Below are 13,089 nucleotides of genomic sequence, written 5' to 3' on the forward strand. Positions count from 1 at the left end.
ACAGACACAATCTTTTTAGTGTGCTAGATTTAGCGCTGAATTTTTGCAATCTCTATTAATGTGAATACAAATAATAACAAGAAACACAAAGTAGCTGCTGTTGCCTCTGTGAAGCGTGAGGAGAGAAAGGCTAATTACTTCTGAAATAATAGTACTACCATTATTGCTCCTATAGAGAGAGCAGTTTACTAATGCACCCTCCTGTGTAAAATGCAGCACACCTTTGTTTTGAATGTTGTGGTTCGTACATTAGTTAACTATTTTATTTTCGGTTTCACAAAAGGTTGAGAAGGAAAACCAAGCTTGGCAAAAACAGAATTAGTAAATTAGTGATGAATCACCCTCATGCATGAGTCATACACTGATAACAACCTAATTGTATTCATTATCAATACAAAAGGAAGATGCAGAAAAGTAGTGCATGGACAAAAGACAGCGCATTGTCAGTAATTTAGAGACTCCTCCAAAATTTCACAAATCCAGTTTCAGAGGCGCTGACACCCCTGTAGGCATGACTCTCCTGAGCTCTGACAAACAAGAAAAAATAGTCCTTTACACTTTCATAATGAAAACATTTCATAAGCAAATAGAAAAGCAGAGCTGTTCTCTCCTCTGTGTACAGTAGCCTTCAGTGGAAATTCAGACATGTTTAGCATACATGTTACATTAAGCTAACAGCAGACATTTGCATTTTAGGATGCTGAAAGCATTTCGTGCTTCTCCACTATTGATATGATATGCTGAAACAATCCTGTGCTGATGGAGATGATTAATGACCACAGTGTAGCTCACTGCCTCATATCATTTATTGTTCATTTACTCACGTAAAATATATGTTTGCTCATAAATAATAACTATAAGTGCAATCTTTTCTTTTTTCAGCAATGCAATTCTGACTCATGTCTAATAATAGAAAATAATACAAGCCGAGTTAAAAAAAATGTCAAACCTGACAATGCACGCGTCATGTACACTATAAAACAGGGATGGGTAATTAATTTTCCCTAAGAGGCTGCATGGAAAACTGGGACTGTTGTGGAGGACCCTGTGCATGTGCATGGCCTTCCACAACAGTCCCTGTTATAAAACATGGACTTAGTTATTATGATGTCATTGGTTAGTGAAGTACCGTAATAAAGCTTCATTGAGGTTTTGAAACAGGAGACATTGAGTAAAGGGTGTATCTGGGACACTGCACGTTGATTGGCTAACAACTTGTCAATCACAAGTCATTAGCCAATGAGCACACCCTCCTTTCTGACACTAAATGACCAAAGCTTTATTCAAAATGACTGGAAAAGAGTCACTGAACTGGCAACCACTGAAGAGAATAATTAGTAACTGCTGCTTTGGCTTTACTTCTCAGATTTCCAAATGTGCTTATCACTGGTCTATACAGTGATTATCCCAGATAGTTTGTAAGATGTAGACTAATATAAAAGTTGATGCAGCATTTAGGTGAGATCTTGCTATAAGTAGCTATAAGTAATCTTTTCATTGCAACATTGCAAGAGGTATGAATCAACATTTAGAAACAAAAAGTTCTTTCTTATCTTCTGGTAAAATGCCTACAACATGTCTGTAACAGAATTTAAATTATCTGTCAGTGTGGTCCTTTCCAAAGAAAACCTCTGAACAGGAGTGACTGTCAGTGACTGTAATTAACTCTCATTAAGGTACAAACTTCTTCGACGGTCTGCAGACTGCAGGAGGCCATATGATGCGACACTAAAGTAGCTCCTGCACACTTCAATAAATCGTGCTGTGTAACACAAAGTGGAAAGCACAAAGTTTGAACTATCAATCAACTTTAGAAATCAACTCAAAGCACAGCAGAGCTCAACTAATGCTGAAGCTGACAAAACAAATCTTACACTGATGAAAACTGAGCCCGAAAAGCTCCCAAGACAAGTTCAAAAGTAACTCGTCAAAAATATCCACCGACAGCCGGATATAGGAGTTCACAACATGCCCTTACCCTGGTGCCACTGAATCTTATGTGTTGAAGCCCTAAGATGCCCTAAGATGCTTTTTCATGTGTTTTGATTATTTTTTGACCATTATAGGAGGAAGATGAGAAGTCGTTCATCGTTTACAGTTTCTCATTGTTACTGAGCAAACTCAATACAGTTGTGTGTCAGCTCTGTGTTTTCGTCTTTCATGGTACTTTAAATATCAGAAAGTACAGAATTTTCCCAGGAAATCAACACCTGATGGAAACAATAGTTAAGTAGTGTTCCTCTAACTACTGGTGGTACAATAGCTACATGGCTATTTATGACTTTTTTCATATAACTCCATCCATAAACCATCCATCTAGTCATCCATCCCTGCTTGTCTAAAGTATGATCACGTTAGCACCATGCTAACCAGATATTTTATGTTGTCCAGTTCTTCCTGGCAGATCCCAATGGGCCAGAAACCTCCGGGCTCACTTTGGGGTCTCCCCCCAGTGGGGCCGACCCAGAAAACCTCCAAGAGGAAGTGCCCATGATCCAGATCAAAAGCATAAACCTCCTCAGCTTACTCCTTTTGATGACTGTGAGCACCTCACTATATGTCCAAAGTGGTGCTTATACTTGCAGATACAGACAGCTGTACACAGCATGGATGTATGTACTATTGTAGGGTCTACCTTACAATATAAAGCACCTTGAGGTGATTGATGTTGTGATTTGGCGCTGTATAAATAAATTCAATTGAATTGAATGAGTATTTATTTGCTTTGCAGCTCTTTGAAATCTGCTTGAACTCCACCTGAAGGGTGCATGCGTTATTGGCGAAGTGTAAGCTAATATCTCATTGTCAAATCCACATGGTCACAAAAACTTGGGATGTATCTATGGGCATTATCTGCCTCACTGTGATACTAAAACTTACGTCATTTGCACCCAAGTGGACCTTGAGATGCCTCAAAGGCTGAAACCAGCAGCTCTACAAAGGAAACTCATTTCAGCTTCTACATCCATCATCCAGAAACCTCCCACCCAACACAGAGCAAGCATCCACTGCTCTCCTGCAGTGGACCATAGCCCCAGAGTTGGAGGTGCTGACTCTCACCCCAAAGTGGAAACTAACTGGAGTTCCTGCATATCACAAACAGGATTGGGGACAAGCGGCAACAGTGACAAATTCCAGTACCCACAAAATGGACTGCACCTTTATTTTCTACTCTACTGGAGCCCTCACAGTTATTTTTTTTACAACTTCCCCATTCCTAAGCACTTTTCTATTTAACATTCCCACTGTTCACCTATCACATATCCAAGGATACTTTGGCATGCAGACTGGAGCAGCCAGAGATCAAGTGACAAACCTTATGATTAGTAGATGACCTGCTCTACCTCCTGAGCAGAAGCCAGAACCAAAATAGTTTTTGACATTGTGTCAAGGACTGAGACACAGATCTGATGGCCCTAAACTTCTGCAGAATCCCCCAAAGGACCAGGTCATGAGCTTCATCCAAGTTCACATTGTTCCTTCTTTCACACAGACATAACTACAAACGTAACAGCAGAGTGAAATCAAAGCTGAAGTTACGCAGCAAGAGCAGAGCCAATTACAAAGGTCATTTCAACAGAGATGAGTTTGAAAAGGTATTGTAAGAAAGGAAGATGTGAGTCAGATAGCTGGATAATCACAGCTTTGGCTTTCATTAAGCTGCTTTTGTAGAATGTACGTATTCACAGGATCTATATAAGATTTGATAGTTTTAATGAAAGGATTACGTCACCCTCAAGGACGACTGTGAGGTGCAAGAGAGTTAAAGAAGTCACCAGTTCTCACAAACAACCGGTGAGTCATTTCATGTGTTGAAACATTTCAGTCTTTAATTTATATGTATGGGTTTGAGATCATTTTGTCTGCAAACTGTGAGAGCTCCAACAGCTTTTCTGCAACAGTTTAAAACTTAAATCTTACGCCTGTACGAGTGCTTCCGCGACTCTGAGCAGATCAGCAAGAGCTTTAAAAGCAGAGCACGTCACTGGTAAGCGGGTACGTTAGGTCAGTCAGTTAATGTTTACACTGATGAAGCCTTGCGCTGACATATCCACACTGCGGTGCTCCATGAATCATGAAATAGATTATTAGACCTCGTCTCCTTTTATTGCGGGTCTGAGAAAACCACAAGAATGCCTCAGGACAGACTGTATGTGCAGTAGGGAACACTGCTGACCCATCAAAGCTCGTGTAAAAGCGTGATCGGCTTAGAGTGTAAAAAAAATCTGTTTCTGTAATTCTTGAAATGCAGAGAGTGGTCATTGTTAATCTCTTTTTATTCTTTCTCATCACAACTTCTTCTGCTTGCTCGTGTTATCTCTTCCTTTGTGTGTTTGCAAACGTTAAATTGTGACCTAGAGGGATTTGCATTTTGAGAAGTATTCATATATAGTATTGCAGTGCGACTATGTTATAGAGGCAACATTTTACATCCCTTTGCTAATTACTTGTGACTTTTTTATAGGGAGTATATTTTTGTTCCTTTAGGTGTTATTAAGTTTTATGCTCTAATGCCACTTTATCCTGAATGCTTGAATGAACAGTTTCATAAAAACAAAGATCTCTCGATAAACGTCTGTAAAACAAACATTTTATGCAGAAAAAGAACGATTTGTTAAATTTCTTTGAGATCTTAACTCACATTCCCTTTCAAAGATTTAGAGAAATCCTGTACCATACCAACTCTATTTACACAGTGCTTTAAAAGCAAAGTGCTGTAAATAAAAACGAATAAATCCATTTCAACGATGAAGAATAAAAACAACAATAATAAAATAAAAGCAGAAACAAACCACAATAAAACAACAGAAACAAGTAAGACCATTGCCACATGCTGGGTCAAAAGTCAGAGAGTGCAAGTGTGTTTTAAGACTAGTTTTTAAAAAAGGAGAATGTAGGTGACTGTCTAATGTGCAAAGACAATTGATTCCATAACCTAGGCGCACCAATAAAGAATGCTCAGTCCCACCTGAGCTTCAACTTAGATTGCTGTATATGTAGTAGCAACTGGTCACATGACCTGAGAGTGCAGGGGTAAGGCGGCTCCAAGCCCTGAAAACGACAGGCCCAAAGCTAACGGGTGATGTCAGGGTACTCTATACTTGTGACGAATGTTTTTTTCTTTTCTTTGTGTACAGAATTAACAAATGAGATATTATGATTACAGATGCAGTATGTGTAGGCGAGCTAGTGTTTGCATGCAAACCTGAAAAAGGAAGTCCAGTGAAGAACAAGCAAACTCAATACTGACCAGGCTGTGTGGTGACAAATGTGCAAGCCTGTTGTTTTAAAGGAAACAGACAAAAAACAAAAAAACACACCTTGCTGGCGCCTGGCAGTAGGTGCAACTTGACGTAGGGATCTGACAGCCCATTGTGGTCCATTGGCTTGAGCCCCTGTGAAAGAAAAGAAGAATCATGGTAATAAAAATGACATTTAGCACTTCCTTGTTTTGGACACTACTCCTGTTTTTGACAGTCAAATTTCCACCGGTGAAGATTTCCCAAAAATTAGGGATCTTTAAAGGAGCTCAGGGCATTGCAGCATTAAATTATATTAAACTGGAATTATTTTACACCTCTTTTTGGAGGGGATACTTTTTGAAAATTCTGAAATTTTTGGGATGTTTCCTGCAGCAACATTATAAATTTGAATTATCGGAACCCTGCCGCATTTTAATTATATCACAGTCAGTACCACATTAAATCCATTTGCTTACTTTATGTCTACTGATGAGTGAAAGCAGGAACAGAGCTAGGATCCCTTTTACCAAGCAGTAAATCAGCAACAGAATGACTCAAATCTTATTCATACTACACTGTTTTGCAGTCTTACCGTCCCCTGAGTCATATGGTGTCATTTTGCCTATTCTTCTGCATTACCGCCACATACTGTGCCGGAGTAGATCAATGTGTCAAAAAGACCAATGAAGTGTAAATAGGCTGCACTGAAAATTCATACAACCGTTTGTCTGAAGGAACATTTTAAATAGTTTCAGTCTAATAGTCTCAGAAAAGTTTGAAGAGCTCTTTTGATGGAAAGTGTAAAATTCACCATACTCAGTGAGACAACAAGCTACAATCCAGCAACTAATGCAGTTACTTCAATTGTTTTTATTTAGGTGCTCAAAGTTGCTCATTCATGCTGTCAAAGCTGTTGGAACATTACTGCAGTGTAAATGAAACACGGGGGGAAAGAGCCAACTAAGGGGCCGTCTGTGAATACTCTGAAAGGTGCTTTTTATGGAGGTGATCCAAAAGATTATGATTTGCTCTCTGGAAGAAAAATGATATCCAATAATCCAGTAAAAGGGAAATCTCTGAATATGTTGCTAAACTAGCATGTAAATATGCAAAATCACAAAAATGTAAAAGCTGCATGCTCTGAGGATGAGAATAGACCATGAAGACCATTAACATGTCTTACTGAAACCTGGAAATCTGCAAAAATCTTCTGCATGCTGCTTCTTACACTTTTAATCATTGCATAAAATCTGTAGTGCCTGAGAGATCCAGCGCAGTGCCACATCAGCTGGAAGGTTGCTGAGGAATGCTGAAGGGAACTTACTAAAAAAAGAAATGTTTTATTTCTTTGAAGAGCAAATCAATGAGGCTTAGAGAGAGCAGGAGATGTAAAGGCCACTCATTCAATGACCAAAGCAGGACAACACCGCACCATGTGGGTGCCCGCTTCATGAAGTGAAAGGACCTAAAGTGTTTCCTGAATCAAATGCGGTACGAACACAAAGAAGAAGTTAAAACCTCAAGCAAGTCGTCTTTGACCTCCTCTGGAGACGGAACTGTTCACACTGCCGACTCCTCCTGAGATAAAAGTTTAAACTGAAGTCCTTGAAGTAGCTGAGCAGCAGTTTGGATATTTTATTTTAACATCAGCATAAATCGTATTCACGTGGATTCAGCCTAAATAATGCTGGATTCCATATTATTTTCATTTTTTCAGGTTCCTCTTCTCGAGCAAACTCTCACTATTTGCAGTTTTCAATTCTAATTTTCCACAAACTTTGGTGGACAGATCAGTGGGTTGATCTATGGGCCTTTTGAAAACATGCACACAATAAGCCTGCACGAATCCTGCACGACACAATCCACGAGATGATTAAAGTTTGGTTGCTGCGTTGTTTTGAGGCCTGAGGAAGTACCCCCAAGGATATTATACATCAGATTTTCAGTCTGAGTGACTATCCTCATGACTAAACTGACCTTTATGTGTAAAAGGAATGGAAATCCCTTTAAAATTGAACTCTGGATTTAGTTCATAAAGTTGAGATTTAGAACTGATCAAAATCGAAGCAGTGGAGAAGATGTCCTGGTAACATTTTTAAAAAAAGATGTATTCTTTTGCCTTAAGCTAAAAAAAAAAAACACATCACAATTTTAATCCATAACAGAAAAACAAGAAAATATCAGGACTGAACTTTGATTAAATAAATATCAGCAAAACGTGCTTGTTTTCCACTCATTAAGCTTTAAGTTTTACTTTATTTTTTCCAAGACAAAATGGATTAAAGCAGCAAACATCACACTTAGTGCCTGAAAGCAATCCCCCTCTAAGAGACAAGTACAGTCTAATAATGATTGCTACTTTGACATTACAGTTTGAATCTGCAAGGCTATTATCTCTTACTGAAAAATAAGAAAATAGGAAGTCCAAGGTAATTTTTTTTAGTTTTTTGAGGTGCTCTTTCTTCTACATTTTAATGAGTAGCTCATAGGAAGGCGTATAAGCTTGATATCAGCAGTTCTGTCTGCGGTTTTCATCAGTAACTAAACTCTTTTGCCGTAAATTGTCCTTCCTGTAGTCGTTTAGTAATCATGCAGGAAGAAAATAAGGAGGAGTCTCTTACAAAAGTTAATCGTCTGAAATTTCTACTCATGTGAAATTATCTGTGACTCTTCAAAGAAACAATTTCACCTGTGTGATTGCCGAACACCGGTTTATTTTAAAAAGTGTAATATTCAGTATATTACAGCTTGTTCCTGAACCATCTGAAAATGTGCTTTTTATTCCCCAGTTCTTCTGAATATCAGCTGCTTATAATGACTTCAAAGTATACATTTCACACAAAAAAGTCTCTATATTAATGAAGTCATTAATATACAAGAATTATTGTTTAACGTGTTGTTTCTGTCGTAACCAATATGGTGAAGGGTTTGCACCAAAAATAAGATTAATGACAGATTAGAGGATGCATATGTACATGTCAAAGACTGCTGAAAAGCCAGTGGAGGAAACGGAGAGGTCCGCAGCATCACTTCCTTTTCACTCGACCAGATGAGTCATGAGCTCGCATCTTCATTTGGAGAGAAAAGTATCCGACATGCAACAACAGCTCACTGGATTTATAACCAATGATGCTAATTACCAAGACCCATGGCTTTATTCATATTAAAAATAGGAGGCCTGGCTCTAGTGAAGGCAGTCCATGACTGTTAGTGTTCAAATGTGTTTCTTCTTTTTGTATCCAGGCATGCTGTTACTGCATTGACGGTGTGTTTGGAATCATTGTCATGCTGAAAAATAAAGCTGCTGCTAATCAGATGCTTTCCAGATGGATCAAAATCTGATGTTACTTTTCCGAGTTCATAATTTCATGAGTGTTAAGAAGATCCACAACACCACAGATTGATAACTAGCCCCAAACTATGACAGTGCCTCCACCGTGTTTTACAGATGGATTCAGACACCCACTGTAGCCTCTTTCTCCTGATCTCCTCTGTACATACTGATGACTTACATCAAAACATTCAAAGTTGATTAATCTCTGCATCAGACCTGTTTACACTGATTTTTCAGTCCAGTTCTTGTGAAGTTTGGCATAACTGTTACTTGTACACAGCATCAAACACGCTAATTTCATAGCACTGACTCACTTTTCAAGCTAGCCCCAAGTGGCTGCTAAAGGAATTGCAGTTGCTTAATTTTAAAGCCTGTGGAGATTGCTGCTTGGTTTGATATAATGCCACATTCAAAGGCTGGTTACTCAAGTTTTTATTTAATGTTGCTCTTGGTGCATAAATGATAGAAAATAATTAAATGTAAGGTCATAAATAAATGTGTATTTTTCGGACCATAAGGAGCACCGGATTATAAGGCACACTAAGCAAAACAAAACACAATCAGTTAAGTCAAATTTTACAAATTTGAATGACTAACCTCGTATTGTGGATGGATTACCTCAGTTGTTCTCCTGACTGAAGTTTGGTCCATTTACAGCATCCTGCCATGCGATTGCATTGGTCCCTAACCATCGGGAACCCTCACGTTAACTTTTATCGAGTAGAAAAAAGTTAGCGTTCATCCTCCAGCTTCACTGTGTTTATGTTATGCTAATATAGCTGTGTCGCTAGCGGTCACGTAGCCCATCATTATGTACCCGCTAGCCCAACTTCAGTAACCCTACAAACGTCATTGCTGTTTAGTTTTCTGTCTTCATTTATGTTGGAAGTGATAGCAGAGCTGTACGTTTGAATTTTTTCAGAAATCTCTCAGTCAGAACATGCTATATCAAGTTAGCGGAAACTAGCGAGCTAACTTCCTGCTAACTTAACTCAGTTAAATTTAAGGCATTCTGTTTTCATCGATGCCTAGATGATAAACTTAATTGTTACACCTGGTAAAGCAGCAATACTGATCGTTTTATTAAAGATTATAGAATTTAGGCTTTTTTGAACAGTGATGCTGCAGTGTTCGTTTGACTTTGGGACCTGAAGAAGACGGAGTTTTGGACCCAGATTACTCCGCGAGGCTCCTGACTACGGTAGCCATTTTTGAGCACTGTTTACCACATAAATCGGTTCGAGGTCAGTGAGCACAACCAGAATTCATACATAAGGCGCACTGTCGATTTTTGAGAAAATTAAAGGATTTTAAGTGCGCCTTATAGTGCGGAAAACAGAGAACATGTGAAGTGAAACAGATAATAATGATCTCCAGTTTGTCTTTGCCCTGGACGTGCTTCTGAATCCCACACAAACACTCACAGTAAAGAAAGCCAGCCCAAATAATAAACCATCTTGAGTAATAAAGGACAATAAGGCTTAAAAACCCCACGGCCTAAGGATCACGCAATACAAAGTTTTTATTTCTCATCTGAGTAACAATAAAGATCCCCTATCACAGAGAACAGCCATCACGCAAAGGAAAGAATACTTTATTATGAGCCTAGCACCATTATTTTAATCGCTTCCCGTCTGTGTTTTTTCTTTAATGGACCAAAAATGGAAAAATAAAACAAATACGATGTCTATTCTCCCACAATTATCAGGCTTAATAGAGGCACTCGGCACCAAGCCCAGCACTCAGCAGGAATTACTGGCAGCAAAATGACACACTCAACTGTGTCTCTAATAAGGCAACACTGCTGCTTTAGATCCTGCCTGTCACAGAATAGAACCATAGTGACACTAATTTCTTTAGCTGACTCTCATAAACATGTCCACATTTTGATGTGCCGGACACACTTAGTTCTCCGACATCTGAAGAACGGACGCTGAACGCCCAGACGGAATAGATTTCATTGTCTGCTGTTATAATGTAATCAGTTTAAGGGGAAAGACGAAGGAGACGAGTGCTGCTTCCTTCAGGTCTTTCTCCTTTCATTACACAGACATAAATACGTCTACATAACAATTCAACATTTAATTTGTTTACGCTCCGATTGGATAAGACTTCTCTGCCTTTTGAGGATTTTGTCGTCGCTCTCGTGGTTTATTTGCTGTGACCATACTACAAAAACCGAAATGTCGCTGACAAGGTTGCTCACGTAATATGGTATTAAACTCCACTTTGTGTGGACTAGATAAATATAACTAATCCAATGTGTCAGGTTTTTACTATTATTTTTATCCTTCACTTACATTAGGAGTATTTTTATGATGGCGAAGCTCTGTATGCATAAAGGTGTCTTTAAGTGGTTGATGAGACTATAAAATTTGTTATTTAAATGCAGTTTATTTACCATTTACGTCTCACACACTGGATGCCTGACAATATGAGTAACAGGCATAGAGACATTTCTTTAAAAAGCAAATCATCAAAAACACAGTGACAGCACAGAAAACACTAACGGATCAGTCACACTGACTAAAAATAGGCCCGTTACTACAAAAAAATTAGCGGTTGCTCGGTGACTGTGATTGGCTAGTTGTTTGCTCTGCCTCTTGGAGCAAAGGTCAATTTTATGAGGCTATCACTGTATCTAGTGGATATTCAACCCAAGATTTCTGCTTCCATACACTCAATTACACTAGAGTAAAAATAGGACAGCAAAAAAAAAAAAAAGCCCTGTTGCCTGGCGACTGCATTTAATTAATCAAGGTGACCAACAGGTCACCCAGAAGTTGAACGTGCAACATCCTCAACATCTGGGTGACAGCTTTTGATCTCAAAAGATTTCACAGGTTGTTCGGTGGAAGGAAAACTGTGTCCAAACAGTTGTGGGACAACTCGGGCTGACTGCAAACATTCTCAGACAGACTGCAGAAGGTCTGCAAATAATCGCCTAATTTATAAGCCCTGAAATGCCAACAATCAGTCTCAGTCAGCCTGTGTAGTCTGCGTTTCTTTGCAGTGGGGGACTCTACTCAACTGGTTGCCAACTAAGAAAATAAATAAATAAATAAAAGCATAGTTGTCGAGCACTTATGTCGTTTTGAAATTAAATTGCTGTCGCTGTTTGAGGAGAAATTCACGAGTTTCTGTTCTGGATGGGTCTGATTTTTGTGTACCTGGATGGCAATAGAGTTGTAAGCGTTAATCATCATATTGTCACAGACAGATTGCATGTAAGTGCCAACTTAAACCCCCAAAAAGACTAAGAGCAGACTGATTGCCGTCTTTAAAGCAACCACTGCAAAGGAAATGAGACTCATTGCATATAGTTGCAATAACTGCGATGTCCCAATCTCCAATCGCTATTTTCCATAGTGTGACTATAATGTAAGGTCACAAAGATGATACAAGAACAAGACAGAGGCTAGGCAATGACCTGACAGAGAGTATTTCTCCTCATGAAAACACTCTGGTAGATGCTAAATTTAATCGACATTGCTTTAAAATGAGCCTCCACAGCAAGAGGGTCTCATTTTGTTGAATCCCTTTTGCCTCATCTTGTCCCCTTCATATCGCATCCTCTCCTCCTTCAATTACATCTTAGGGTGGAAGGACTAAAATGCAAGGAGAGGAGAGAGGAGTTGAGGAGAGGAATCCAGTATGTGCAGTTTGAGAAGGGGCAAAGAGTGAAGGAGAAAGTGCAGAGTAAATGCACAGCAGGGGGAGGGATATAAAAGCACAGGTGAACTCAGTCAACACAATAATGAGGCTGGGAAAGGATCAAGGAGGTAAGTGAAGAACACAGAAATCCACACGAGGAACTAATCTTCAAAATGAAGCTGGAAGTATAATGAAAGAAGAACCATAACTCAGTGTTTTCACACATGTGATGTTTAGTCGGTTTAAATCCAGCTCAAGGTTTGGTTTCCTTTGTGCAGATGTGAATGCGATAATCTGAGATCCCTTTGGAGGTGGTGGCCTCAGTGTGGTTCCAAACAAACTCCTGAGTGGTTCATTTGTGGCGAGAATGGGATTCAAACTCAATCGGAGACAACTAACATGTGTACGGTGATGAGGCAGAGTGCCGAACGCACACCTTCTTCCTGCTTTCACTCCTGTTAATCTTTCATCAGTCACAGCTGCCCTGTAAGCAGACTGAACACTCATGTGATCTGAAGTGATGTCTGTGTGAAAATAAACCAAAACTGCTGGGAAAACTCATCTGATTTGGACCAGAAAGAACTATAGAAAGGAAAATACTCTAATTTTGACCAAATGTTACTTTCTGCATTTATGTGCAGTTATGTCTTGATGCATTCTCAATCATCCAGGAAAGTAAATCTCCAAAAAATTGATTCTGTTCATCTGGACGTAGCGTTTTGTGGGAGAAACGTTTCGTCACTCATCCGAGTGACTTCTTCAGTCTCAGCTGACTGCAGGTTCCCCCAATCTTATAAATGACTAATGCATAATGACTGAAACCAGCCCACTGAAGGGACAATCGGCTGGGAGGTCAGT

At 39.2% G+C, this 13,089-nt stretch overlaps 1 protein-coding gene across 1 annotated transcript in view; it reads right to left on the reverse strand.

Annotated features, from left to right (window-relative positions):
• Positions 1-13,089, reverse strand: part of doc2b (double C2-like domains, beta) — a 183,954-nt gene that overhangs the window by 64,988 nt on the left and 105,877 nt on the right. Inside the window, exon 3 of the mRNA XM_085470987.1 lies at positions 5,322-5,396. Coding sequence (XP_085327113.1) covers positions 5,322-5,396 — 75 coding nt within the window. The remainder of the gene's footprint in view (positions 1-5,321; positions 5,397-13,089) is intronic.

Source organism: Copadichromis virginalis, linkage group LG10 (genome assembly GCF_057382275.1).
Source record: "Copadichromis virginalis isolate Kocher_CV1m ecotype Utaka linkage group LG10, C_Virginalis_male_GT1.1, whole genome shotgun sequence".
NCBI classification, from domain to species: Eukaryota; Metazoa; Chordata; class Actinopteri; order Cichliformes; family Cichlidae; genus Copadichromis; species Copadichromis virginalis.